Source organism: Pithys albifrons, chromosome 9, assembly GCF_047495875.1.
Source record: "Pithys albifrons albifrons isolate INPA30051 chromosome 9, PitAlb_v1, whole genome shotgun sequence".
Taxonomy (NCBI): Eukaryota; Metazoa; Chordata; class Aves; order Passeriformes; family Thamnophilidae; genus Pithys; species Pithys albifrons.
In genome coordinates, this window is record NC_092466.1 from 15,455,597 (window position 1) to 15,481,496 (window position 25,900).

The following is a 25,900-nucleotide window of genomic DNA, read 5'->3' on the forward strand; positions in this document are numbered from 1 at the left end:
TGGTGAGAGGCGCGGGGGCCTCCGGGCCCGCCTGCCCGGCATCATGGCCACTCCCACCCTCCCGCTTTCCGCCGCAGCGCCCGAGTCGGCCGTGGGGCGGCGGGGGCGGAGCAGCTAACGGGGCGCGGCGGCGTGGGGACGCGCCGGAAACGGAAGCGGCGGCGGCGGCGGCAGCGGCGGCGGGACCGGCCGGGCGGCGTGATGGACGAGACGAGCCCGCTGGTGTCGCCGGAGCGGGCGCAGGGCCCCGACTACGGGCTGCCGGGGGGCGCCGTGCGCACCCTCCCGGCCGCCGCGCCCCCGCCGCCCTCCCCTCCCAGCTCCCCTGGGGGTCGCGACCGCGAGCGGCAGCCGCTGCTGGAGCGGGGGCCGCGGGGCCCAGCGGCGGCGCAGGCCCAGGCTCAGGCCCAGGCGGCGGCGCAGGCCCAAGCCCAAGCGGCGGCGGCGGCGCAACGGGAGCGCAACGACTTCCCCGAGGATCCCGAGTTCGCCGAGGTGGTGCGGCGGGCCGAGCTGGCCAGCGAGCGTGGCATCTTCCCCGAGCGCATCTCGCAGGGCTCCAGTGGCAGCTACTTCGTCAAGGACCCGCAGGGGGTGAGCCGGGCCCGGCCCCTCATGGCCCCCGAAGCCTGCGGGAGGGTTTTGCTGCCAGTGGAACTGGTAGTACCTGTCCGGGGGTGACCTGCCATGGGGGGCTGGTCTGAGAGTGTGACCAGCAGCCAGAGTGGGGGCAGATGTGTCCAAGTGCTTATTCAGCCTCTTCTGTGGCTCTCATGCCCAAAGAGGAAGGGTCACACCCTCCCCGAGGTCCGTGCGTCTTCTCACCATGGTGAGTCTAGCCCCAGGGCTAGCCCTCTCTGAGCTGAGCGGGTTTTGGCCTGTGAGAGGAGTGACGTGTCTCCTCTGTGGCTGTGTAGTTGATATAGAGGAGGCACAGTCCTTGGCGTGTAGCTGGTACCCCGTAGGCCTGGTCTGCTGTGGGGCAGCCATCTCTGTGCCACTGACTGGATGTGTGTGCAGCACAGGCTGGCTTGTCTTGTGACCTGCCTTGCCCAGTCCAATCACTTGAGCTGTTGCTGCTTTCTGTGGCTCCCTCGCCACTTGTGTGCTCAGATGCTTCCTGGGAAGCCGGACTGGGCTCTCTGATCTGCCCTAGTTTTCCATCCCAGGATGAAGCCTGGCTCCTGGGAGCTGTGACAGACAGGTCCCAGCTGAGCTGGTGGCCTCTGGGGAAATACACACTTCCTTCTGACACAGCCCTGCTCTATTATTGCTTCCTGTTGTTCAGTATGAGACCTGGAGTTGTTGGGGTGGGTGGCCAGATGAACTGTCTGGGGGTGGCAGGGCAGAGGCTGCCTGGCTGTAGAAGACCTGAGTTCAGGGAGGGCTGGTGGACCATGAATGCAAAGAGACAAAGTCTGTGTACTCCTGGCCTTGTCACCTGGCAGGTCCCTGCACTGCCCTGCTTTCAGCAAGTTTGGTGTATGACTGGTTTCTGTGGCTGCTGTCCAGGGTCACCAAAAATGTCCCACTGCTGGCATGGGAAATAGTGCAACATATGGATGTTATGGGCAGTAAGGGGAGGATACTGGGGGGAAAACTTTCCTCCCTTCCTCTGTGTCTTTCCCTCAGGGCTGCTGGGTCCCAGGCTCTCCCAGCCAGGCTGTGCTGCCCAGCCCCAGTGGTTGTGGTCCTCCCATTGCCAGCTGTGCCTCTGTGCTGGCCAAGCTCCCTCTGCTCTGCTGCTAGGCAGACCTGTTTTCCCTGTCAGTGCTGCTCCCAGCACAGGTCTGTCTGGAAGGGGATACGGTGCGGCCAGAACTCTGGCCAGCGCTTTCACGCTGTCCCTGCCTGGATAGGCCTTGCTCTGCTGGAATGGCTCCGTGGAGCACAGGGCTCTGTACTGCCAGAGCTCCTGACAAGCCTCTTTGCAGGCTTATATCCAAGGACGTGTTGGCAGTCGTGTGCCTTCACGTGGGCTGGTGAGGGGGATTGTCTGACTGCCTAGGGGAAGTGGCTCTACCATGTGATCTGGGCATGGCTCAAGTGATCCTGTTTCCTAAAACCCTTCCTCTGCCTCTTCCTAGCAGAGAAAACACTGCTTCTGCATGTGCTGGGCTAGCTTTTATTCTCTGACAAGCTGGGATTGCCCTGGAGTTCCCCACTGAGTTGCTGGAACTTGTGTTCCACTTCCACATTCTGGCAAGAGTCCAGCTTGAGGAAGTGTCACCCACTCAGGCCAGGGCTGGCACCAGCCATGGAGAGGAGGATTTGTTACATGTGCTGCTGAGTCACCCTGGAGCAGGGGCTGCCAGCCTGGACCAGCTGTGCAGCTCCCCAGGGATGCCTGGCCTTCAGGAGTGGGTGGCCTTTCTCCTGCCCCAGCCCTTGTCTCATATACGTGGCTTTGCAACCCTGGCTTGGTGATGGTGCAATGCCCAGCACAAGGGTTTTGCAACCTGTGTTGCTGTCCCCACTGTCAGGTCAGTGTGTGTGAGGCTGGATTGAGTAGCTAGGGGTGCTGCTGGTACCAGCTGATGGCCAGTTTGAAGCTGCTTGTGCCCTTTAATCCATAGTCTACCAGGCATAGTGTACTGGGAGACCCAGCCCATCTGCTGTCTCTGCTGGGCTCCCAGCACAGAGCCCTGGGGGTCCTGCAGCTGCTCAGCTGTTCTGGTCCCTTCTCCTCTGGTCAGTTTGGGATTAGCTCTGTTCAATGGACTTTGGAACCAGGGCAGGGATTGATATCCCCCTCCCTCTCCTGTGTGGATGCAATGACCAACAATGAGCAGTACACTCCCCAGCCATCAAAGGTTGCTGGAATGGGACTGGTGTGTTTACCAGGGGACTGCATCATCACTGGTGTTTTTTGGGACAAATTCAGTGTGATGGTCTTTGGTCTCTGTTTTTGTGGGATGGGTCACTGGCTAGGGAGCCCCTGTCTGCCTCCCTCTGAGGAGCTGCAGGGTTTGCCTGGTCCCAAGGGGTGGTTATTGCCCCAGTGAGGGGCTGTTCTGGACCTCTTCCTGAATGTCCCCACTATGGGCTGGCTCAGGGGCTGGGGGAGGTGTCCCAGCTCTGCCAACTGCCTGTAAACAGTCCTCTTCTCTTCCATTCATAGAAAATCATTGGTGTCTTCAAGCCCAAGAATGAGGAGCCATATGGGCAGCTGAACCCCAAGTGGACCAAGTGGCTGCAGAAGTTGTGCTGCCCATGCTGCTTTGGGAGAGACTGCCTAGTCCTGAACCAGGGCTACCTGTCAGAGGCGGGTGCCAGCCTGGTAGACCAGAAACTGGAACTCAACATTGTTCCCCGCACAAAGGTGAGGGGACAGCTGCTGGGATCTTGTTCTGGGAAGGGTCTTGTGTGCTTCCACACATGCCTGCTTGTGCCTTGTCTTGTGGCACTGCTGACCTCAGATATTAAGAGCTCTAGACCAAGACTGTTCTTGCTCAAGCATGTTCTGAGCTGAGCTGTGGGAAATGCTGTGCCTTGGTTTTATCAGGCAGTCCTGCGACTTGTTAGGTGCCCTTGCTGACATCTGTCCTGTGCCCCCAGGTGGTGTATCTGGCCAGTGAGACCTTTAACTACAGTGCCATCGACAGGGTGAAGTCCCGAGGAAAGAGGCTGGCCCTGGAGAAGGTGCCCAAAGTTGGGCAGCGCTTCAACCGCATTGGTCTGCCACCCAAGGTAGGGCTGCCAGTCTTCACACCTACCTGCTGGCACCTCCCCGTCCTTTGCAGCCTTCTGTGACACAGCCTCTGCTTGCTTCAGGTGGGCTCCTTCCAGCTCTTTGTGGAAGGCTACAAGGATGCTGACTACTGGCTGCGGCGGTTTGAAGCTGAGCCGCTCCCAGAGAACACCAACCGGCAACTGCTGCTGCAGTTTGAGCGGCTGGTGGTGCTGGACTACATCATCAGGAACACAGGTAGGGCCAGCTGACTGATGTTGGATGCTGCTTGCTCCTTCATGTCCTGTAGAGTTTGGGCCTAAAACATCTCTGTGTCACTTCTGGATCAGAGGAGGAATAGTCTGCCCAGTGTAATGCAGGGAGGCCCTAGTGCTGACACAGTTGGTTTTTATCTCCCTGCAGATCGGGGCAATGACAACTGGCTCATCAAGTACGACTGTCCCCTGGACAGTGCAGGCGTGCGGGTGAGTGGCTCCTTCTGGGCAGGGGCTACATGGGGACTCTGCTTCTGGAAGTTGCCTGCTTATCGGGCAGGACAGGAATTTCCTATCTGGCTTGGCTTTCAAAGCATGTGGATGCCAGACCTTGTCTCCTGGGTTTTTGCATTGGGGGTTTGTGGCCTAGTGGGACTTTGTGAGGATGCAGCTGGGCTCTGTCGGGGAAACTGGTGTTACTGGACCTGTGTGTCCTTGGAGTGAGGGCTTGGGGGGAAGCAGCTTTGTTCCCCTCCCACCTGAAGCAGACATTTTTCCCTGTGGGCAAGACACCATGCTACAGGCTTTGCCTCTGTGGTAGCCAGGGCAAAGATCCTGTCAGTGGGGCTGCAGAGAGTGGGAGAGGGACTCTTTCTGCTTAGTGGGCCTCCTTGTCACATGCTTTGCTTCCTTCCAGGACAGTGACTGGGTGGTGGTGAAGGAGCCCATCATCAAGCTGGCTGCTATAGACAATGGTTTGGCCTTTCCCTTGAAACACCCTGACTCCTGGAGAGCATGTGAGTCCCTTAGGCTGTGCTAGGATACTGTGGCAAGCCATACAAGCCCTCCATGCTTGGGCATCCTCTTTAAGGACTGTAGAGGAGAAGGCTAGGGCCGTGCCTCTGCAAACCTCTGGGTTCATGGGCAGCTCCTCAGCAGGGGCTGTAAAGAAGCTGATGCTGGACCCTGTGTCCCAGATGCCCGGGATGTAGCACCAAGGGGCATGTAACACCAGACTTTGCCTTCCCCGGTTCTAATGTCTCCTGCGTCCTCCCACAGATCCATTCTACTGGGCATGGCTGCCCCAAGCCAAAATCCCCTTTTCACAGGAGATCAAGGACTTGATTCTTCCCAAGATCTCAGACCCCAATTTTGTCAAGGACCTGGAGGAAGATCTATATGAGCTCTTCAAGGTGAGTTGGGGCAGAGGTGAAGATGATATAGGAGGAAGAAAAGTGGGGGCGGTGTTGAGGAGCTGCGTGTCAAGGCTGCAGGGGACAGAATGGTGGTCAAGCTTCTGACAGTGTTTCTAAACTGAGGCATAGTAGGGTTAGCCCTCTACCAGGAGCTGAAGATTTGGTGTGGGGAGAAGCAGGAAACCTGGGGGACAGCTCGGGAGAGGCTTACTTGAGGAATAGACATCTTGTGCATGGCATGAGGCAGTGGATGGATCCCACTGTGTTCTCTGCTCTTTCTTGCAGAAAGACCCTGGCTTTGACAGGGGACAGTTTCACAAGCAGATTGCTGTCATGAGAGGCCAGGTAAGCTGTGTGTAGGGAAGGCAGTTGGATGAGGCATGGAGCCCTGTCCTGCCTGTGTGACAGGAAGGATGCTGGAGTGATGCTCTCTATTGCTCCTGTGAGGCAGCTCAGGCTTTGCTCTGTTATTCCATACAGATCCTGAACCTGACTCAGGCACTGAAAGATGGGAAGAGCCCGCTGCACCTGGTTCAGATGCCACCTGTGATTGTGGAAACAGCACGTTCCCACCAGCGCTCTGCCAGTGAGTCCTACACACAGAGCTTCCAGAGCCGGAAGCCTTTCTTCTCATGGTGGTAGCTGTGGGAGCCGCAGGCAGGGCTTGGCCATCTCGGACTAGCACTGCAAGAAGAGCTGGGCCACTGCTGCTCCTGTGGCTGGGACTTGACCTTCAGGGTAGAGCAAGCAGGTGCAGCTGGAGGAACCTGCAGCTGAACTGGAGGAGCCAGGCAGGTTGGGCATGGTCCCTTCCCAGCTCCATTGGAGAACAGTGCCCTGCCTGGGGCAGAAGCCAGGGGGAGGTATGGGAATCTGCCAGGAACTGTGGCATGACTGGGACCCAGCCCCTGCCTCCCTTCCTTGGCCTGCATGTGGTTCTGAGCATCCCTGCTTGGAGCTGGGTTGAACAGACTGCCCAGACCAGGATCCGTCCAGCCCTTTACACCAGCCACTGGCCCTTTTTTCCCCCACCGTGCCAGCTGCTGGGCTGGGAAGGCCTGTAGCAGCAGGTGATACCCCCTCCCTTTCCCTAAGGGTGTGGTGTACTCCTCCACTGTCCCATCTCTGCCCCAACCCCGTGCACGCTGCTTTCCTCAGGGGGAGTTCCTGCTGCCCACTGGCGCAGTGGGGACCACAATGAACGGCTGGTCTCTGGCTGGGGGCTTGAGGAAGGGGACATAAGAAGGACAACACGTGGGTCTGGCTTGGTGTAGGTAGACACTAAGGGGAAAGAGGTGCTGGCTTGTCTTTGTGAAGAGTAGGAGGCTCCCCCTCTGCTGCCCCAGTCCATTTCTCCTGCCAGGTCTCCACAGCTGCTCTCGCTTGGCATTTTTCTCTGCTCCCAGCAAGCTCCCTGGCTGCTGTGCAGCCAGCATGGTGCCAGCCTTGACTGTGCCTAGGGACCCCCTTGAGGAGCAGGGGTCTGCCAGGGAAGGGACGGAGAGTGTCTTCTGCCACATGGGTGGAAGTACTGGGGGACCAGCATGGGCTCCTGGCTGCCCTAGAGCTGACAATCTCACAGGCTTGCTGTGGGTGAGGGAGGCAGAGAGCTCCTCTCCCTAGCAGCTGCTGAGCTTGTGTAGTGTGGAACAGAACCAGGGCTGCTGCCTGCACTTGCTTGCCTTGAGCTGTGGCTTTGCCTGCTGCTGGGGGAAATTGGTGTTCGGTCTTGTCCTGTTAGCCCATCTTTGGGGAGTGAGGGGAATGGAGATAGGTTGGGGCTCTGCTGCTTGAGCCTGGGAGGAGAGAGCAGCTCCCTTGTCTCCTGCAGTGATGAGGGGTCTCAGCACTGGCTGTGCAAACACAGAGGGGGCAGCAGTGGAGACCCCAGTTCCCTGGCCAGGTCCAGCTGCATCTGACTGACCCAAAATGTATTGTTCTAATGCACTGTAGAAATGTATGTATTGTATTTAAACCATGCAACTGAATAACAGCTGCTGTTCAGCCGGCCACATCTGTGTCTCTGCAGCACCCTAAAGCAGGTTGAGGCTCCTCAGACAAGGTAACTTGGCTGACATCCATAGATACCTGCTCAGGGATGCGTTGGTTTTGTGCAACTGCTGGAGCTGCGGCAGGGGAAGAGTCCCTTTCCCACAGGGTCTGCTCATACTGAATGTTGAGGGGGGCCAGCCACCCAGCCTTGCCTCTCAGCATCCTGTGCCCACAGGTCCTGTGCCATCCTCTCCCAGGCCCAGTAGCTCTTGGAGAGGGAGCTCTGGAGGCTGGTGACGAGGCTGCCCAGCTACTACTTCTCAAAGTGGCCACATTCGGTCTGCAGGGCTGCCTCACACAGCTGCTTCTCCTCCAGCCCCAGGAGTGTGGTGGCCCATAGCTCTGCTCCTTTGGCAGTGAGGCTGGATACCCCCCATGACTTCTTTCTTTTCTCCTCTGGCTGCTGCACTCCTCAGCTTGGCCAGCTGGTCCCCCAGCGGAGAAAACTTTCCCTGGAGAATCTCTGTTTTCTCTTCTGAGCATTTCTTGTCCTGCAGGGTCGCATGCAGCTTGTTCTCCAGCTGTTCCTGCAGCTGTGCCAGGGCAGTCACTGCAAGTGACCATGCACTGGAACAGATTGCCCAGAAAGGCTGTGGAATTTTCCCTCACTGGAGATATTCAAGAACTGTCTGGATGCAATCCTGTGCTATGTGCTCTAGGATGACCCTACTTAAGTAGGGAGGTCGCACCAGATGACCCAGTGTGGTTCCTTCCAACATGACTGATTCTGTGGGGCTGTCTCTGGTTCACTGGGTGCAGTACAATGGCCCTGGACCATGGTCCTGCCACCCTGGGGGAAAGCCAGGGATGGGCAGGACACAGCCAGAGCCTCATACAAGCACCACTTTTCACCCTTTATTAACCATTCATTGCACCCTACCCCATACACTTAGTGTCCTCGGAGAGCCCGGCAGCACTGACACCCACTCTCCAGGAGCCCTGCTCCTCCCCGGCCTGGCCGCTCAGCGCTGCTACAGGGACCCCGAGCCCGTCTCGGCCCCGCAGTCGCCCTCCAGCTCCTCTGCGATCCTACAGGGAAGAAGCATGTGTTGGCGGCGTGGCATGGCCTCGTTTCCCCGGTTTCCCAGCCCACACCTACCGCAGGTGGCCGAAACGTTGCCATCCCGTCGCCGGGCCGGGCTGCCCGCCGCCGCCGGAGCCGCCGCAGGGCCCGCCCCATGCGCTGCTGGCCCGCGTACCGCCAGACGAGGCGGGCGCGCTCTTCTGGCTGCTCGGCCCCGCCGCTCCGGAACAGGCTGCGCAGTTCCACCAGCCCCACGCCCTGGAAGATGTTGGCCGAGGCTCGCTTACGGCCGCGGGCTGCGGGCGCCGCTCGCCCTGGAGGGTCGCTGACCACCGAGGCCGGCGTGCCCATGGTCCCAGCCACTGCGGACCGAAGAGACGGTGTCAGGCTCCGTTCTCACGGCGCGGCCCGGCCCGGTCCGCCTCCCCCGGGATCCGGTGAGGAAGGGCGGGCGGCGGGCAGGAGGCCAGCCGCGCGGGCGGGGCCGCCCGGGAACGCGGGAGGCCCCTCGGCTACGAGCCGGCGCACGCAACTCCAGTCCCGCCCTGCCCCAGGGCGCTGGACCCCGCCGTGACCCACTTTCGCTGCGCCGCCGCCCCGCATCAGCCGGCCCCTCCACAGACCGGGCGGGGGCGGGTCCGCCCGGTGCTCGCTACGCTCCCGTACCCGCTTCGCGCCGCACCCCCGTGCCGCTCATTCACCCGTCGCGCCCCGCAGCCTATCCCCGCCCGCTTCCCGCTGCCAGGACCAATCGGCGCCCAGGGGCGCGGCCGCACCGCCTCTCGGAGGGGGCCACGTGGCGTAGGTGACATCACGGTCAATGAGCGAGGCCCCGCCCCCAGGCGGAGCACTGGGGCGCGTCACTCCAAGGGGAATCCCGGGTGACGTAGAGGGGAACCCGGGTACCCCTCCGCGCCGGCCGCCACGCGGGGTCCTGGTGCGCTGTCCCCAAGCCCCGCCGCCGGCACCGGCGACCTCCTCCTGCGTCCTCCCGCCGCCTCTCGCGTCCCGCGGAGCGGCTCCCCCAGCGGCAACGGGACGGAGGGGGCACGGCCGTTCCTGCCCGACGGCGGCATCCGCGGTGTCCGTCGGGTGTCCGGTGGGCCGTCGGAAAGCGCGGCAGGGCGAGGAGGCGGGGCGAGGAGGAGGGGAGAGAGGCCCCGCGCAGGGAGGACCGCTAAGTGCCAGATGTTTGGCAGCGGCCGGGGGAGGAAGTCGCTGCCGGGGCCGAGTCCCGCCCGAACCGCGTCGGAGCAGGCAGGGCCGCGCCATGGCCCGCACGGCTCCCCCGTCAGTGCCGCCGCCCCCGGGGCCGCCGGCCCGCGGCTCCCTCAGCCTCCACCGAGCCTACCTGCGGAGCCCGCTGGGCCTGCTGCGCCTGGGGCAGCTGGCGCTGGGCGCTGCCTTCTGGGTGACGGTGGCGGCCCACAAGTACGAGGGGGCGGCCCACTTCGCCCTCTTCGCCGCCGTCCTGGTCTGGCTCCTCACCCTGGCCCTCTTCGGGCTGAGCCTGCTGGGGCGCTGGGAGCTGGTGCCCTGGCTGGGCTCCCGCTGGCTCCTCACCAACCTGGTGCACGACCTGGCGCTGGGTGTGGGGCTCTATGCAGCTGCCACTGGCATCATGGGCCACAAGGCCGGTCAGAGAAGCTATTGCAACCTGCCAGGCTACAGCCAGCACTGCCTCTACGGTGCCTACCTGAGCGCCTCCATCTGCGGGGGCATCACTGCTTGCCTGTACCTCTTCTCTGGGCTCTATTGTCTGTCACGGCGTTGCCGAGACCAGCGTGACATCATCTGAGACCCTGAGACACTTGGCTCCCCTTCTTCTTGCCTGCGGACCGAGCACGGCTCCTCCTTGGGACGAAGTGACCCTGGCACCCCATCCCCTCCTGGCTGACTGCACTGCAATTCCTCCAGAGACCCCCTGCACAGACGGATGGACGGACAGAGGCATTCTCCAAGCACAGCTTTCCCTGCAATGCACCGAGACAGTGTGGACATCCAGCCACTGCACAGGCCCTTCTCCCACCTCTGGACAGACGTAGGCGATTTCAAGTGGAAGGACCCAAGTGGAGAGCCCCTAAGAGGGACACCAAGTTTTTGGAGCCCCCCCAGGACCTCTGCCAAACTCCCCTGCCCCCAACCTTGCAGATGCTCCATGCTCAGGTGGGTGCTGACCTGTCCCCAGGTTGGAGGGGGACTGGCCCTGGGGGAGCTGAGAAGGGGGCAGTGGTGCCTAGTGCGGTTGGGTGGGCATAAACCACCCCAACCCACTGGCAGCCCCTTCTTGCTGTTCCAGCTGTGTGGCGCCTCTGCAATTCCCTAATGGAGGCTCTGAACTCAGTTTCCCCAGCCTGGGCCCCTCCTGTCTGGCCTGAAAACATCCTTCATCTTATCAGAGCCCCATTGGGCTCAGCCCCATCCTGCACTGTGCTCTAGGAGTGGGGAGACACCTGGGTACCACACAACTGGACCCAGCATCACCTCAGCCCTCCAGACACAACTCAGGTCCAGCCTGTGGGCTGAGCAGGGTAGCAAGGCCTCCATCACTGCAGCATGAGGGGAAGGGCAACTGACACCATAGCCTGGTTTCTTACCCTGGGCAGGGGGTAAATTTCTGCAATCTTTGAATTTGTACAGTCGCAGGATTGGTCTAGGTGACCCTGAGGCTGAAGGGAGCCCGTCATGGCACTGTTCCTCTGCTATCCTGCAGATAGGTTTGTGGCTCTGAGCCACCCAAAGCCACTGAAGCAGACTGAAAGGGACAGGCACAGCCTTGCTGATGTTTCTGGAGACTGGCCTGCAGCCCTGCCTGGCTTTGCTGCATTTGGTTTATCATCTCAGAAAATTCTGATCTCTGAACTCTCTGACTTCATCGTGGGACCGGGCAGTGCCTGGAGACTCTGGTATGGTGGAGGTGAAAGGTGAGCATGGCAGCATGGCAGTGCTGGGCTGCTGCTGGCACTCTGGCCATGAGGAAACTGAGACCAGATGCTGGGGACACAGCCTGTCTTGGACAACAGGAGAAGAGAACGCTGACACAAGCCCAGCCCTTGGTCAGCCTCCACAATCCACTGGGTGCCAAGCCCTGAGGAGGCTGTGTAGGGCCAACTGGAGAAACAGGCAGCCAAAGATGGAATTTTTGGAGGAGCACAACACCAGGGCTGCCCTGCCACAAGCCCTCCTTGCCTGCCTGGTTCGAGGGAGGGTCTGCCCCTGTCTCTGAATGGACTCAGATCTGTGGGATGGATGTCCCCAGCAGCTGGCCACAGGCTCTGGCTGTTGCCCAGTGTTCCCTGGTGTCTTTTTTTGGGTGGAGATCAGCAGCTGTAATCCTTCTGGGGCTTGAAGGGGTTTGGGGTTGGCACTAGGTCCCTGCTTCCATCATGAGGTGCTGTCCAAGTAGATATCCCCTCATGCTCAGAGGCCTTGCCAACCCCAGGACCATATATCCCTTCCCTGGGTGGGATGTGCTGTCCCTGTGCCCTATGTCAGGGCTGGTCCCTGACACCGTCTGCCTTCACCTGCTCTGGTACAGCGCCTGGACCAGGCTGCCCAAAATGCCCTTGGTGCTTCTGCCACCACATGTGCCTTTTTCTGGCTTTCTGCAGCCCTCCCTGTCTGTCATGCTGGCTCTGTCCCCCTACAGCCTCCTCTCTGGTGCCCATGGATTCACATTCCAAATAAAGCAACGTTGACACTCACTGGGTGACTGGGGCTTTGTGCTGTGGCTGGGGCTGCTGAGTATGAGGTCTGCACTGGGATCACACCCAGCTCTGTAGCTCTGTAGCCTTCTGCCCTGCTTGGAGCCCCTGGCCATGGTCACAGTGTCCTGGGGTGCTCTGGGATCACAAGCAGGTCCCCAGATCTCACTGCCTGGTGGAGCAGAGGGAGGCTGAGACCCCAGGGCTGTGTGGCTGCAGGGATGCACTGAGGACAGGATGGAGCTGCATTCCTATGGGCTTTGTCATTCCAGGCTGAAAGAACCCTCTGTCCTAGGGTCAGGACACTGCCGGGCAGTCATGCCCACGCTGATGGGCCCCCGGAGGGTTAGGGGCCGCCTGGGAGGAAGCCAGCATCTCCCAGCCCTGGCTCCAGCCCTGGGATGCACTCTTGAGATGAGGTCGACCCTTGGACCTCGAGCAGCAGCTGGGGTGTCACCGCGTCGCCACCATTCTGCTCACAGCACGTGTGCCCTGTTCACCAGAGGCTGCTGGCAGCCCACAGCTGCATTGGGCTCTCACTGCCCATAATCAGCACAAGGTTAAAACAAGTGCCATGGAGTATTATGGGATCCCCTCCTTTTGACATGGGAGGAAGCCCAGGATCCCCAGAGCATCCCTGGGAGCCAGCAGGCCTGCTCTACTGCAAGCACCTGTCAGCACAACCTGTGGTGCCCAAGGCAGTGGGAGCTGCTGTGCAGGATGGTGCCAGTGCACCCAAGGGTGGGCTGCTGCAGGGGCACAGAGGGGCAGCAGGTGAGCTGCCAGCCACGGTCACGGGCTTGGAGGGAACCTGCTACTCCCTCCCAGGGCCCCCGGGTGTGGGGCTCTTCCCGGGGAGAGGTGCTACAGCAATAGGCTCACAGGGACAAACCCACCGTGCTCGACATGGCTAGGTGCAAACCATGCCACAACCTGGACTGGGCCTGAGCCCTGGAGCAAGACTGAAATGGATCTGTGCTCAGCTCCGGTCTGGCACCGGGTCCATGATGTGACTGAGCCCTACATCAGAGCAGAGTTGAACTGAGACCGCGCCGGGATGCTGATTAGCCCGGGACTGGGCCGAGCCTCGTATCTAGACAAGGCTTACCGAGTCTCGGAGCCGAGCCCCACGCAGGACCCACAGGCAGCCCCGCGGGCCCGGCCGAGCCGGGCGGGACCGACGTCCCCGCGAAGCCGCCGCCGTTTCCGGCGCCGCCGCCCGCTCCGCCCCGCGGGGGCGGGGCCTCTGCGCCGCGCCCCGACCCGGCTCTCGGATTGGCTGCGCGCGGCGCCGCGCTGCGCTCCCGGCGCGTCACGGCAGCGGAGCGGCTTCGGGCCGAGCGCGGCGGTGCCGGTCCGGGTCCGAGTACGGGCCCGGTCCGGCCCCGCTGCCGTCATGCAGGCGGTGGAGCGGGACGGGGCGGCGGGCGGCTCCGAAGGGGCGGTGGGAGGCGGTGAGGCCCCACCGGAGCCGTCGCCACCCAAGGCCGCCGCCGCTTTCGACCTCCTGGAGCTGGTGCGGAGCTACCGGCGGCTGGAGCTGTACCTGGAGCCGGTGCGGGACGCCGCCGAGGGCGTCCGCTCCCTCCTGCGGTAGGTGCGGGCTGGGCCGGGACCCGTACCGAGATCATCGCAGGGGCCTCACGCCCCTCGCCTTGCCCTGTCTCGGCAGGTGGCAGCGGCCCGTGTGTTCCCTCCTGGTCTGCCTCGGCCTCAACTTCTTCCTGCTCACCCTCGGCCAAGGTGCGTGTCGGGGGGCAGGGTCAGTCCCCTCCCCGAGCCCTTCGTGCTGACGTTTTCCTGCCTCTTCCAGCTGCCTGGTACTCGGTGCTCGCCCTGCTGGTCGCGGTGCCGGCCCTGCTGGGCTACCTGCAGGAAACGTGCCGGGCCCGGCCCTCGGAGCCGGAGCTGGTGCGCAGGAGGTACCACAGCGTCCGCAGGGAGGACCTGCGCAAGGTGCAGCTGTCGCGGCAGGAGGCCATCGCCCAGGTCAAGAGCTTGTGAGTCCCTGGGGCCGCCCCAGCCCCGAGGCTGTGGGGGCTCTGCAGGTTTCTCTGAGGCTCTGCGGCGAGTCTGGGTTCGTGCCAGGCTGGCCACCATAACTCGTGTGAGTGTGGGGGAATCAGGGTGTGTGTCTGTGGGGCTTTTTTGTGACTGTGAGGTCTTATTCACAGCCTGATCCAGCTGGAGGGGTTTCTGAGCAGAATGTGTTGCAGCTGTGAGGCAGTGTACCGTGTGCTGTACTGGGAGAACCCCACTGTCTCTTCCCAGTGAGTAGACACCCTGTGGTGGGCTTGGTAGGGAGAAGGGCCCAGCCAGGCCTGTGGAGTTGTGTTTGGTGTATTTGATACTTGGAGAGAGTGGAACACCATATGAAGGAAGAGGTTGTATGCTGTGGTGTGAATTGCTCTGACTCAACTGCAATATCCTGCTGTTTTTCATAGGTTTTATGGGGCACTGCTGGGCACTGTTTGTGTCCTTTACTTACTGCCCCTCTGTTGGGTCCTGGCCATCGTCAACAGCACCCTCTTTCTGGGCAACACCCAGTTCTACCAAGGTATAAGACCTCCTTGGAAGTGTTCTATGTTGGATAGGTTGGGGAAAGGCGCTCTGAAGCCAGGGGTCCTGCCCTAGACCTCTTCTAGCACCCTCATGTGAGCACAGTGTTCTGTGTCAGGCTCTGCTTGAACCCCCTCAAGGTCTACAATGCCCTAGGGATGATGCTCAGCAGCCCAGGGTGGTTGGTATGGTCCCAGGGCTTAGCTGTTGTAGATGAGGGTCTCTCCTGATGTGTATCCCAGCCTGGGTGCTTTCTTCTCTTTGCACTATGTCAAACTGTGGCCTGGCAATGCAGTCTGTGCATGGGTATTGCCCCCTCCTCTCAGTTCCTGACCTTGCTATTTGGAACTTGAAACACATTAAGTGTCTGTGGCAATGTATGACACAGGCTTGAAAATGTGCCATTGGAAGGGAGAGGAGCTGGAGGCACTCCATCTCCTGTGGCACATGCTGGAGGAGTGTTGGACGTCTCTGAGCTGTGAGTAAGGCCTCTGCTGTTCCCTGTCCTGAGCTAGGGCAGGTAGTAGGAGGTTCCTTGCTGCCCTAACTTTGATGTGTAAGTAGAGGGGGCCTCTGGGTACCTGATGGGTGAAAGTTGTATGTGCTGATGTCCCACCCTGAGCCCTGGAGATCAACTCTTGCAAATGGCTTTTTTATGGTGGGTCTGGGAGAAGTGCAACCTTACTCCAGCTGCATTCCTCTCTTACCAGTGATAATGGAGCTCAAGGCCTCGATTGAGCAGTGTGTGGGCACCAAACCTCTTGAGAGCACTCCAGAGCCTGCTGAACCCCTGCCAGCAGTCACTGCCCCAGATCGGACCCCCACGCCCACCAGCGCAGAGGTGAGATAGGGGCAGGACTGGCAGTTGTGGGGTAGGAGCTGCAGAATCAGCCCCTAAGGTCTGGCCATGTTTGTGTCCTTCTATCCACAAACTTTTTCGAGCTGCCGACTTTGCTGGAAGCCTGTGAACTACTCCTCAGTTACTGTGAGGTTGCTCTGCTGCCCCAGGGCCTTGGCTCCATCCTTTTGCTATGTTGTAAGGATGTGGTCTGGGAAGACAGGGGCTCCTCTCACCTTCTGGGACTTGTGTCTTCTCATGGGTTTGCCCAGGGCCTGGTCCATTGTCCTGGAACCTCCTACAGAAATGTGGGCCCCACTTTGAACAGAGGCAGAAGAACAGCTAGACCAGCTCTGTGAATCTTTTGCAGGATCTTACCCCTGGCAGTGTGGAGGAGGCAGAGGAGGCAGAGCCTGATGAAGAATTCAAAGATGCTATTGAGGTTTGAGACTGGTGGGATGTGGGCTGTGCCTGCAGGGCAGCTGAGGTGGCAAGGGGTCTTGGTGAGCAAGCTGGGTGCTCAGAAAGGGTGACTGTGGGTCTGGGTGCCTCTGGCTCCCATCTGTGCTCACTCTTATCTCTTATCCCATGCTGCGGGAGAAGGAGAACCAGCTGCTGGTCATGGTGAGTGCTGCTATGCCAAGGTGTGCAAGAGGGGCATCTCCTCACAGCTGGAGCTGGCAGCCTTTGTTTTGGCAGTGGCTTGTGGTGATGCCAGGTGGAGCATCCTGCTTGTTGTGTGCCTGTCTCTGAGGTGGACTGACCTGCAGCCCTCAGTGTGCCCCAGCCAACCTCCGTGCTCAGCTGGCTTTGCTCTCTGCAGGAGGATGACGAGAGCTCTCAGTGCTCAGCAGATTTTGACCTCAACCTCCCAGACAATGGTTTTATGAGCAAAAACGAGGTGCTCCGCAGCAAGGTGTCGCGCCTGACTGAGCGCTTGCGCAAGCGCTACCCCAGCAACAACTTTGGTGAGTTTGGGATCAGGTGCTGCTTGGGGGAGCTCAGCAGTGAGATCTGTGCTGCTTCCATTGGTAACCGTGGGACTGGGAGTTGGGAGTGGTGTGGCGCCTGCTAGGGCTGTGCTGACACCTCCAGTGGCCTTCTCCTCTCCACGGGGAGGATGTTCCCAGCCCTCCTAGGAAGGGCAAGGATGGGAAGATGCAGCAATGTCATCTCCAAGCTGAGCCTTTACAACAGCTGGGGGTGTTCCTGTACCACTCACAGTCCCAGGCATTGCTGCCCTGCCTGACCTCTGCTGTCTTTTTTTCAGGGAGCTGCACGGGATGTGCGGCCACCTTCTCTGTGCTTAAGAAGAGGGTGAGTCTTTGGTTTCTACCTCAGCTTGCTGTCTGCACCTGGGGCAGAAGTGTTGCTCATGTCTGGTTTGTTCTGGCTTTCTCCAGCAGCTCAGGTATCTGGCCTTAGTCTCAGCCTGGATGACCTCAGCTAAATGCTGGGTGTTGCCACATGCCTAATGGTGCCAGGGATCCCTTGTGCCATGGAGCATTTGTCCATTTACTCCTTTGGAAGCTGACTGAGACCAAACCCGCATGTGCTTTTGTATCTCTGTGCCCTAGTTTAGTCCAGGTCCTGTGGCTTGAGAGATTTCTGGTGAAACAGAGTATGGGTCTGCATATGGGAGTGACAGGAGCAAAAGTTACTTTGTTGCCTTTTCTGAGCCCCCTGTATCTGATGCTTGACACACAGTTCCTGGAAAATTCTGGGAAGAATTTATCTCCTGTCCCCTCCAGCCTCCCATTGCTATCTTCCTGCTACCTCCCCTTCTGAAGACTCCTGGTGCCCTTCTCTTATTCCTGGTTAGTCTGATGTACATATGGGACTCACCTCCATCTCTCTCCACAGCGCAGCTGCAGTAACTGTGGGAACAGCTTCTGCTCCAGGTGTTGTTCCTTCAAAGTCCCCAAAGCTGTGATGGGAGCCACAGGTGAGTGGAAGGATAGAGGAGGGCAGAGCTCCTGCTTCCACCTATGTTATCTCCCCAAGGATTTGCCCCAGTGCTGGTGGAGAGGGTAAACAGGACCTACCCAATGCAGCCTGGCTCAGAACAGAGCAGTTTCAGCTCTCAAAGCAGCGCTATGTGGCTGGGGTCCCTAGTCCTTGGTGGGAAGCGGGGAGCATCTCTGACACCTGCTTTCCTTTCCAGCCCCAGAGGCTCAGAGGGAGACAGTGTTCGTGTGTGCACTGTGCAACCAGGTACTCATCAAGTGATGAAACAGACTCAGCCAGCTCTTGTGTCCTGCACTGCCTGACACCTGGGACAGCAGGCAGGCACCCTTGCCACCGAGCACCTGGACTGTTTGAATCCCAGCGTGGCATTCCCCTGACAGAGGATGCTTGCACTCACTGCTCCTCCTGCCAGTGCCAGGCTGGGGCCTGACCCGACCCTCCTTGCTGTATGCCAGCTGGGTCCCTGCAGAGGAATACTGCCCAAGGCTGTGCCCCATCCCTGCAGCTGCTCCAAGCCCTTGGTGCCCTCTAGCACTTACTGCACCCTGCCACGTGCTTGCCCAGGCCCTGTGACCCGGTGCAGTCATAGAGGATCTGTCCTCATTTGTGGTTCTGCCTTCACCTACTGGGTGGGCTGGAACAACCTCAGGGCTCTGTCCCTTCCTTTCCCAGCACTGTGCTATGAGTGGCTATTTTTGGGATCAAGTTAGAACTCTACCTGCACCCACAGGAGATGTCATCTTTGGTCCTGCTCAACTGAGACCCGGTTAGTCGCCCCATGCTCCTTGGCCTCACTGCCTGCACTACTGTATCCCTGGATTTGGCTGTAGTGCAGAGGAGGCCAGAGGGCGAGTTTGAACTAGGCTGTGTGGTCAAGTGTGAGAAGAGTCAGGAGTTGGTGCTGCTCTGTGCACTTAGTGACTGCTGCTTTCTACTACAGGTTAATATATAATTGCATATAGAGAATGACCAATAAATCTCTTGTCCTCAGCTGTCTCTGTCCTAGTGAAAGCTGTCCCAGCCCCAGGTGACTGATACCTCTGTGGCCTTGGCCCTGCAGGGGCTTGTGGAGAAGAAATGGTGTGTCTGCCACCAGCTCTCTATGCTTTACTGGAGTTCCATCTTCTCTTCTGCTATAGCCTTATTTGCCCCCTGCTCAGAGCTGCGTGCAGCTGCCATTTGGCTGTGCCAGAGGTGGATTGTGCTGGGCTGGAGCTGGGGAACACCTCAGCTCTGACAGGAGCTGCTGGAGTTCCTCTGCCTTCTGTGGCTGCTCCTCTTCCCCTGCCCTACCCGGGCAGTGGTCCCACCAGCTGCCTGTGTGCACAAGGATGACCTTTCCCTGTGTGAACAGCAAAGCTCCCAGCTATTCCAAGAATGTGACCCTGGCTGCTGTGCAGCTGGGAGCAGCCATGGCCTGGGGCCCTGCCAGCCAGCTGCAGCTTCCCCCCAGCCAGGGAATCTGGGGAGGCCAGTGCTGTTGGGCTGGAATTGCCCAGTGCCCACCAAGCTGTGACACCCAGTCAGAAGTTGCTGGAGCCCAGACCTTACTGCAGGTTGTACACCCCACAAGCGTGGGAGCTCTTATGTCACAAGCCTGAGTGCTCTCTCGTCAGTGGCTCAGAAACACCTTCACATGGAAATCTGGGGAAAAGCCAGTCTTGGCACTGGTGATGAGGGTGTCTGGGTCACACTGTGTGTGAGCTGGCACACAGGGCTCAACAGTTACTGGGGGCAGTGGAGCAGCTGTAATGGGGGGGCAGGGGCCTGTGTAGGACCACAAGTGATGTGGGATTTTGTGTGTGTACTGGGCTGGGGAGGGTGAGCTGTAGAGATGGTGGGAGGCAGAGGAGTTACTTAGCCTTGTAGAGAAAACACTTGGAGCAATGAGCACGATTGCCATGTATGCCTGAACACTACCTGGAAAGATGCTAATGACATAGAATACAGAGGACTACAGATAAACTTATGCTGTGGGAGATGGGGTTTTATTTACGCATTTTAAGTTTTGCAGTAATATGTCATAATTGACAATGTTTATTCCTATGGCAGTGTGCTCAGCAGTCACTCTCTGAACATACCTTCTAATAATATTTGAATTTTTCCTCATTTTTTTTTCCAGTTGCCAGGGAGGGGAGCGGGGGCAGTAACTGCCTCCTTTCAGTGTGAGCCTGGGGCAAGGGCTGGCTGCCCCATGTCTTTGGTTGGCTGTGGAGCAGTGGCACAGGCACATCGCCCTAGCTGGAGCCCTAGATGTGAGTGCTATCTGGAGCTCTGGAGGCTCACCAGTGTGGCCAAGGCCATGCCCAAGAAGGGCAGAAGGAGAAGGAGCCACCCCAGTGCAGTGCAGGGCAGGTGCCCAGTGGTCTTGTCAGCCCAGTAGAGGGTGAGTGCAGACATCCTGCAGCCTCAAGTTCCCTCTTGTCCTGGGAGGCTCCCCCGTGGCTGGGCCAGCTCCGATGAGAAGATGCAGCATCAGGCAGCCAGGCGCTGGGTAAATATGCAGGTGGCCACCTTCAGGCCTCACTCACCCTTGGGGATGGGTGGATGTAAGTATGCACAGGGTAAACAGGGCTGGGGTGGGCAGGATGCTCCCCTTGCCAACTGGGACTGGGGGGCAACCAGAGGAGTCAAGGTGAGCTAAGGGACAGCACCCTCCTGCCATCAGAGGTGCTGGGCTGAGGGCTGCCCTGGTTCTTGTGCTGCTTGGGAGGGTCCTGGCTGGTGCAAGTGGCAGCACCAGGAATCTTCTGGGAGGAGGCTGGAGGTTGTGGTGTGGGAGGTCTGCTGGCCAGGCAGGGCTGGCAGAGAGCTGCAGACAGGGCTGTCAGGTGGTAGGATGTGGGGTGGCTGCAGTGGGAGGCTAGCTGGTCCAGGATCTGCCTCCTACTAAGTTCAGTGCCAGGTCTGCTCACACGTGCTGCCAGCTCCCAGCCTGTGGATCTGTCCCCTGGGATGACAGAGGGAGAAACCTCACTGGCAGAAACCATCAGCGAGAGTTGTGGGGTTCCAGCAGCAGCGATGCCCCTGTCCCCTCATCCTTCTCATCTTGACACCCTCTCAGGGTCCCTGGAGTGGCAGGGGTGCCAGAGCCTCCAACGATGCCTGTGACCACTGGGGACCTCATCTCTTGGCTTGTCTAGACTGCCTAGCCTCAGGCTCTGGGCATGGCAGCTGGAGGGGGTAGAGGCAGAGCCTGGGGTGACCTCACACCCTCAGGCTGCCCCATTCAGTGGGTAGGACTGGGAGCCCTCTCCCATTCTTCTGGGGTTCCTGAGGGAGCCCCAAGGAGCAGTTGCCCATGAACCACAGCAAGCTGGACATAGACTTCTCTGATTTGGAATAATTTACTCTGGTGTGTATGGGCAAGGGGTGCCTGGTCTTGGGTCGTGGTAGGGGTGTGTGTGAGGGATGCAGCAGAGCTGGTCTGGAGCGCTTAGAGGTGGACCCCACACGCATACTGAGCCATATGGAACAGGTGGTGAGGGAGCCCAGGCAGGGACTGTGCTGTTCTGGGTGCTTGTTGCGGCAGACCATCTGTGAGGACAGTGGGGCAGGAGGGAACTGCATTGGCTGGGGTGGATCTGTGCAAAGGTGGGATCCAGGGCTGGGTTGTGAGCTCAAGGTGAGAGCATGGGATGTGTTGGGGGGCTGGAGTAGGGGCTGGGGGGGCTGAGGGTCTGGGGCATGTCATGAGGGAGCAGAGCAGGGGACACAAATACAGGTTAGGGGTTCAAGGTGCAGCCAAGTAGCCCCAAGAGAGCCAAGCAGGGATTCTAAATGAAAGCAAGTGTCCCTGGGCTGCTGGGCAGCCAGCTTGGGAGTAAAAAGGGTCTCTGATGCAGACCAGGGCTCACAGGCGTGCAGAGCAAGGGTCCTGGGTGCAGTCTAAAATTGTGGATGTGGGCATGGGTTCTGAGAGAAGAACAGGGGTCCCAGGGGTGCAGAAAAAGGCTCTCAGGAGGAGGCAGGGGTTCTGGCTGTGATAAAAGCTCCCACAAGTGCAGCTGGGAATCCTAGGGGTGCAGAGCTGGGAGGGCATAGCTGAGGGGCTGAGGTGAGCAGAGCTGGGGCCCTGGGGTGCAGTTAGGGATGTCAGGGATGCAGAGTCAGGCCAGTGCAGGAGTCCTGGGAGAGGCCAGAGTGAGGAGAGACCTAGTGCTGCCCCGCCCCATAGAGCAGGGGGTGGTAGAGGGGGCAAGGGTAGGAGAACATGAACTTGACAGCAAACTTCATCTCCTTGTTGTGCTTCTGCCAGGGGTAGATGGCAAGAAGGAGCAGGCGGCCACCCACTTTGCGGCCCATTACCAGGAAGCTGCCGCTGAGGCTGTCAAGCTGAGGGCAGGGGCAGGCACTTGCATTCCTCATGTGCAGCACCAACTTCTTGGTGTCCTTGCGCTTGAGTGGGCCCAGCTTCAGCACCTTCTTCTTCTGGGCAGCTACCAGCCGCCGCTCCCCATTCTCCTCTGTCATCTCCTTGATGCGCATCTTCACCACTGTGTGGGGCAGCCGTGGGGCACAGTTGGGGGAAGGGGGCACTGCTGGGGTACTGGGGAGGGGAAGGTCTGGGCCAGGCACCTGTGCAGAACAGGGTGCAGCCCATCCCTGGGGTGGGTCTCTGAGAAAGTTACTGTGTGGGGAGGGGAAAGGAGGGGTTCAGCAGAGGCCCCCAATGAACCTCCAAAATGTCCCATTCTACCTATCCCCCCACTGGTGTCTTCTCTTGTGGTGCACCCATCCCAAGCACGTAAGGTCTGAAGGGAATGGCCAGGGGTCTCCCACAGAGTTGTCCCCATACAACCCTGTCCTCTGGCCAACCCTTGTCAGACCTAGAGGAGGCAGACCCCTGCACTCACCAAAGTCACTGGAGCACATCTGCTCCATCATGCCATCCGCCTTGTGCTCCATCTCACACTGGGTGCAGATCTTGGACACTGTGGTGAGAGACCAGTCATTGTCACAGCTTCCTGCTGCTGATACTTGGCATCTGGGCCAGCTCCTCTGGGACATGCTTGGGAATGCTCCAGCAGTTCCTCTGCTCCCTAGGCAGCTGTTCTGGGGTGATGCAGGGAGCACAGAGCATCTTTCTGACCAGGGTCCCAGAATCCCTCACCAGGGAAAGGGATATGGAGACACCCTCCCACCAGATGCTGGCACTTTGAAGCACAGCAACAGCAAGAGTGGCCCCAGCCCTGATCCTGACCCTGGGCTGCCTTTGGCTGACGTACCCTCCCCTGTCTGAGGGGACAGTCACCCTGCAGGAGCATTGTGGGACTGAGACCGACAGGTGACGTACGCTCTTTGCTGCTGGCACAGGACCCAGAGGGTGGAGAGGGATATACATAGCACTGTGGAGGATCTACCAGTGGCTCCCACCTCATCCCATGTTCCCCCCTGTTCTGGTGTGTGCCCAGGTGCCCAGTTCCCTCAAACAATGAGTGGTATCCAAACAAAGCAGCTGATGCTGCTGGTACTGTGCCCACTTGTGCCCTGCTGCAGACAGAGGATCCTTGGCCAACATCAGCGTCCTGGGCTCTGCTTTCAGGGGTGAAGGGATTGGGACTGCAGGGTACCCACACGCACCCCCATCCCATCCCACTACCCTTCCCACTTACCTGGTGGCGGGGTGGCTTTGCTGTTCCCAAACTGGACGGCAATGCAGAGCTCATGGTCGGAGGGGAACTTGCCACAGTGTAGCATCTCGGGCCAGGGGAAGCCATAGGACTCCATGACGGGGGCACAGGAGTCACGTACCACCTCACAGAGGGAGCGGCAGGGGTAGACGGGCCGGTCGAGGCAGACAGGGGCGAAGAGGGAGCAGAGGAAGAGCTGGGTGTCAGTGTGGCACTGCTTGGCGAGTAGGGGTACCCAGCTGCCAGCCTGCTGCTTGGCCTCAGCCATGGTCTCGTGCTCCAGCAGGTTGGGCAGCCGCATGCGCTTGTAGCCCACATCGCGGCAGAGCTGCATGTCGGGCGGGATGTCGAGGCACTGCGGCTCCCGCCCGTAGAAGCGCCCTTGGGGCAGGTTCTCGGGCTGCCACCCATAGTAGTCGTAGTGCTGCCCGCTGCCCAGGGACCCCGCCAGCGCCAGCGCCAGGGCCAACATCGCCGTGCTCCCGGAGCTCGGGGGACTGCTCGCATGAGGCATCGCCGCTGCCCGCCTGCCGCTGCCGGCCGTGGCTGCCGAGCACGACAGGAGCGTGTCTCGGCACCTCGCCTGCTCCCTTAGCGCCTCCCACGCTCGCTGCCCTTTCTAAGGAGGCTGGTGGCCTCGCCGGCAGCCAATCTCCTCTGGCTGCCGGGCCCCCCGGGGCTGGCCCCCGGGCCCCCGCCAGCCTGCCCACCCGCTGCCCCAGCCCTCCCTCTCTCCTCGGTGCACGGTGCTTCATGCCCCTCACCCTCCCAAGGAGCTCCCCTGCATGCACCCCTTCAGCCCCACCTGGCTCTGTGTGCCCCTGGGGTGATGCTGTCTGGAAGGGCTGGCTTGCCTGTCCCATGGGGATGTGTTGTGGGCACAAGGTGCCCCCATTATCCACCAATGCGCCTGTCCCATACTGACTGGCACCCCAGAGGCATATCCTGTCATGGGACAGGGGACTCTGGTTCCTACTCTGTGCCCCTACCCCCTTCATTGTCCTGTACCCCATGGGATCTGGGTTTGGGTGTGCTTGAGGCACAGGGGTTGGAGGAACAGGGCACCCCAGAGGCTTCATGCTGGAGCACTGGTAGGGGGGAGCTGAGGTACGCAGGTGCCATATGTGCAATCAATGCTGAGGCGATGCCACGGGCATGAGGTTCTTATTCTTCATAGATGGCCCTGCCATCATGCACCTTGGGCAGCCCATGGTCTGCTCAGCACAGGTCTGCTGGGTTTACACCTCCCAGCAGAGGGCTTTCCCCCAGGCTTTGCCAGTGCCCAGAGTCTGGCCAAAGCTGGATCCCAAGTGGGGTGAGGGTCCTGCCGGGGCCACATTCCCCCATTCCCTTGGAGATGGGCTGGGTCAGGGGGTGCAAGCCTTAAGACCCCCTTAGAAACCCATTTGTCTGCTGGGGTTATCTGGGGCATCCACTCCCTTTCCCATGATTGATGACCCTGCCTGGCCAATGAGCTTTGGGCTGTCACTGGCCCTTGCCTACCGGATAAGGCACCTCTGTTAATGGGCGATAGAGCAAACAGTCTAGTGCATGCAGTGATAGCAGCTGCTCTTTGCCCTGATCTGGGGGCAGGGACCATTCCCTGAATTCTGGTGGAGTCAGTCTGCTTTGGGGCCATGCTGGGAATCTCAGCCACACAACCTGCCTTTGCCTGCAGCCTGCCTGCCCTGCCCATGCTCTCTTTGCCAGGCTCAGTGCCCATCACCACATCACCCAGGGATGCTTGCTGTCAGTGCAAGGGTGGTCTGGGTTCATCCCACTCCAGTCAAGCCCCAGAGATGGCACCATTAATGTGTAACTGCCGGGGAGCCCGATAAGATAGAGTGGCCCTTTATCAAGGCTGCCTGGTAGCAGGAGGGAGGGTGCTGGAGGCATCAGGCTGTCATGGCAGGAGTGAGATTGTCTGAAGATAAATGCTGATAGAAAATAGCTAATCCGTGATGGATGGGCTTGGGCAGGGTGTAATTGCCATGGGAGCTGGGCTGGGAAGGGGCTGGCAAGGCCTGGGAGCAGGAGTGGGGAGTTGGAGTCAGAGGGAGGCTGCATGTGCAGGGTGAAGCTGCCAGCGTGCAGGATGCTGAGCACAGCCACAGGTGTACCGTGTCCCTGGGCTGTCCCTGTGGCACTGCCAGCACTGGTGCTGTCCTGCTCTTGACCATGGACCTGCTCCTGGCTCTCAGCCCACCCTCTCCTACAGCCCAGTCTGGCCACTACAATCCCAGTCATTTTCAGAAAGGTGTTGGGGGTGTTGAGCAGTCTGTGCCAACTGCCACCCCACCAGATGAAGGTGAGTGTGCTGGCAAAGCTGGGACTGAGTGAGGCCAGCTAACCCAGTCCCTTTGTCTGTCATGATGCCTTCATTAGAGCCACCGAGTAACCTCCTGGCAACATGGCCATGCAGCGGGGAGCAGGGCTGGCTCCAGGAGAGCAGTGTCCGTTCCTGTTCCCTGCTCCCAGTCAGATAGGTCTCCTGGCAGCTTTGTTTTTCAAGCTGAGACTTTACCTCTGCTCTTGACTCTTTGCCCTGCTGCACTCACATTGCTTCCTTAAGCCTTTCCAACCCAGGATGCCCAGGATGTATCTTAGAGCAGGGGATGGACCCAAGACAGCTGGATCTGGCATCCTTCCCTGCATCCTGTCTGCGCAGGCTGCTCCAGTGACCACATTCCTGTCCTGCAGCCATGCAACTGTCTGGGAGACTGACACTTGCACCTGTCACTCCAGGAAGCTGACTGTGCCACTACTTGTGTCACTGCCTGTGTCACTTGTCACAGCAGTGAGGGTGGAAGCGGGTTCATGGGGGCTGCCCCCTCTGCAGTGGAGACCTTGGAGACTGTGAGCCAGAGTGGCAGGGTAAGAGGACATCCCCTGGGGGTACCCCCTCAACACTTCAGGCCCTCCCTGTGGATGATCTGTGCCAGAGGAGCAGGAGGCTCCTGAAAAATGAGACGCCAAGAAGGATCCTGGCAACTTCTTTCCATCCTTGGATCCCCACTCATTCATCTGCTGCAGCTTTGGGT

The 25,900-nt window shown here is 59.8% G+C and overlaps 5 protein-coding genes across 10 annotated transcripts; 3 read left to right on the forward strand and 2 right to left on the reverse strand.

The window, feature by feature from the left end:
- The first annotated feature begins 51 nt into the window (after nt 1-51).
- On the forward strand, nt 52-7,091 carry PI4K2A (phosphatidylinositol 4-kinase type 2 alpha). Its single transcript, XM_071563320.1, has 9 exons — nt 52-594; nt 3,122-3,322; nt 3,559-3,690; nt 3,775-3,928; nt 4,094-4,155; nt 4,583-4,682; nt 4,945-5,078; nt 5,367-5,426; nt 5,562-7,091. Exons 1-9 carry the CDS (start codon nt 202-204, stop codon nt 5,721-5,723), a joined length of 1,398 nt encoding a protein of 465 aa, XP_071419421.1. The 5' UTR covers nt 52-201; the 3' UTR covers nt 5,724-7,091.
- Nucleotides 7,092-7,873: 782 nt separating this feature from the next.
- AVPI1 (arginine vasopressin induced 1) lies at nt 7,874-13,084 on the reverse strand. 3 transcript variants are annotated; one of them, XM_071563294.1, is made up of 3 exons: nt 12,970-13,084; nt 8,233-8,519; nt 7,874-8,162 (listed from the first exon to the last, which is right to left on the reverse strand). In XM_071563294.1, the coding sequence occupies exons 2-3, from the start codon at nt 8,506-8,508 to the stop codon at nt 8,010-8,012; spliced, it is 429 nt and encodes a 142-aa protein (XP_071419395.1). In that variant the 5' UTR covers nt 8,509-8,519; nt 12,970-13,084; the 3' UTR covers nt 7,874-8,009. The 3 variants fall into 3 exon arrangements, with proteins under 3 accessions (XP_071419395.1, XP_071419393.1, XP_071419394.1); XM_071563292.1 differs by lacking the exon at nt 12,970-13,084 and adding an exon at nt 8,824-8,899; XM_071563293.1 differs by lacking the exon at nt 12,970-13,084 and adding an exon at nt 8,737-8,826.
- Nucleotides 9,035-11,855, forward strand: MARVELD1 (MARVEL domain containing 1). Its single transcript, XM_071563290.1, has one exon. The coding sequence runs from the start codon at nt 9,428-9,430 to the stop codon at nt 9,953-9,955; it is 528 nt and encodes a 175-aa protein (XP_071419391.1). The 5' UTR covers nt 9,035-9,427; the 3' UTR covers nt 9,956-11,855.
- Nucleotides 13,085-13,086: 2 nt separating the features above from the next.
- Nucleotides 13,087-18,216, forward strand: ZFYVE27 (zinc finger FYVE-type containing 27). 4 transcript variants are annotated; one of them, XM_071563286.1, is made up of 13 exons: nt 13,111-13,454; nt 13,534-13,604; nt 13,675-13,861; nt 14,036-14,131; nt 14,306-14,418; nt 15,131-15,261; nt 15,629-15,700; nt 15,862-15,882; nt 16,082-16,226; nt 16,529-16,575; nt 17,122-17,203; nt 17,423-17,472; nt 17,957-18,216. In XM_071563286.1, exons 1-13 carry the CDS (start codon nt 13,258-13,260, stop codon nt 17,984-17,986), a joined length of 1,242 nt encoding a protein of 413 aa, XP_071419387.1. In that variant the 5' UTR covers nt 13,111-13,257; the 3' UTR covers nt 17,987-18,216. The 4 variants fall into 4 exon arrangements, with proteins under 4 accessions (XP_071419389.1, XP_071419387.1, XP_071419388.1 ...); XM_071563288.1 differs by lacking the exon at nt 15,862-15,882 and having other exon boundaries at nt 13,087-13,454; XM_071563287.1 differs by having other exon boundaries at nt 13,112-13,454; nt 17,423-18,216.
- A 3,165-nt stretch (nt 18,217-21,381) lies between these two features.
- On the reverse strand, nt 21,382-23,373 carry SFRP5 (secreted frizzled related protein 5). The gene is made up of 3 exons (XM_071563790.1): nt 22,842-23,373; nt 22,083-22,160; nt 21,382-21,722 (listed from the first exon to the last, which is right to left on the reverse strand). The coding sequence occupies exons 1-3, from the start codon at nt 23,371-23,373 to the stop codon at nt 21,382-21,384; spliced, it is 951 nt and encodes a 316-aa protein (XP_071419891.1).
- Between the last annotated feature and the right edge of the window lie 2,527 nt (nt 23,374-25,900).

Coding starts and splice junctions, on each gene's coding strand:
- PI4K2A (XM_071563320.1), top strand. CDS start 202: ATGGACGAGACGAGCCCGCTGGTGTCGCCGGAGCGGGCGCAGGGCCCC. Junction 3,323..3,558: donor ACATTGTTCCCCGCACAAAG/GTGAGGGGACAG, acceptor CTGTGCCCCCAG/GTGGTGTATCTGGCCAGTGA. Junction 3,691..3,774: donor GCATTGGTCTGCCACCCAAG/GTAGGGCTGCCA, acceptor TGCTTGCTTCAG/GTGGGCTCCTTCCAGCTCTT.
- AVPI1 (XM_071563292.1), bottom strand. CDS start 8,854: ATGAGCGGCACGGGGGTGCGGCGCGAAGCGG. Junction 8,520..8,823: donor GGGGGTGCGGCGCGAAGCGG/GTACGGGAGCGT, acceptor TTCGGTCCGCAG/TGGCTGGGACCATGGGCACG. Junction 8,163..8,232: donor CAACGTTTCGGCCACCTGCG/GTAGGTGTGGGC, acceptor TCTTCCCTGTAG/GATCGCAGAGGAGCTGGAGG.
- MARVELD1 (XM_071563290.1), top strand. CDS start 9,428: ATGGCCCGCACGGCTCCCCCGTCAGTGCCGCCGCCCCCGGGGCCGCCG.
- ZFYVE27 (XM_071563286.1), top strand. CDS start 13,258: ATGCAGGCGGTGGAGCGGGACGGGGCGGCGGGCGGCTCCGAAGGGGCG. Junction 13,455..13,533: donor GGCGTCCGCTCCCTCCTGCG/GTAGGTGCGGGC, acceptor CTGTCTCGGCAG/GTGGCAGCGGCCCGTGTGTT. Junction 15,883..16,081: donor AGAACCAGCTGCTGGTCATG/GTGAGTGCTGCT, acceptor TGCTCTCTGCAG/GAGGATGACGAGAGCTCTCA.
- SFRP5 (XM_071563790.1), bottom strand. CDS start 23,373: ATGCCTCATGCGAGCAGTCCCCCGAGCTCCGGGAGCACGGCGATGTTG. Junction 22,161..22,841: donor CAAAGCCACCCCGCCACCAG/GTAAGTGGGAAG, acceptor CTCTCACCACAG/TGTCCAAGATCTGCACCCAG. Junction 21,723..22,082: donor GATGTGCTCCAGTGACTTTG/GTGAGTGCAGGG, acceptor TGCCCCACACAG/TGGTGAAGATGCGCATCAAG.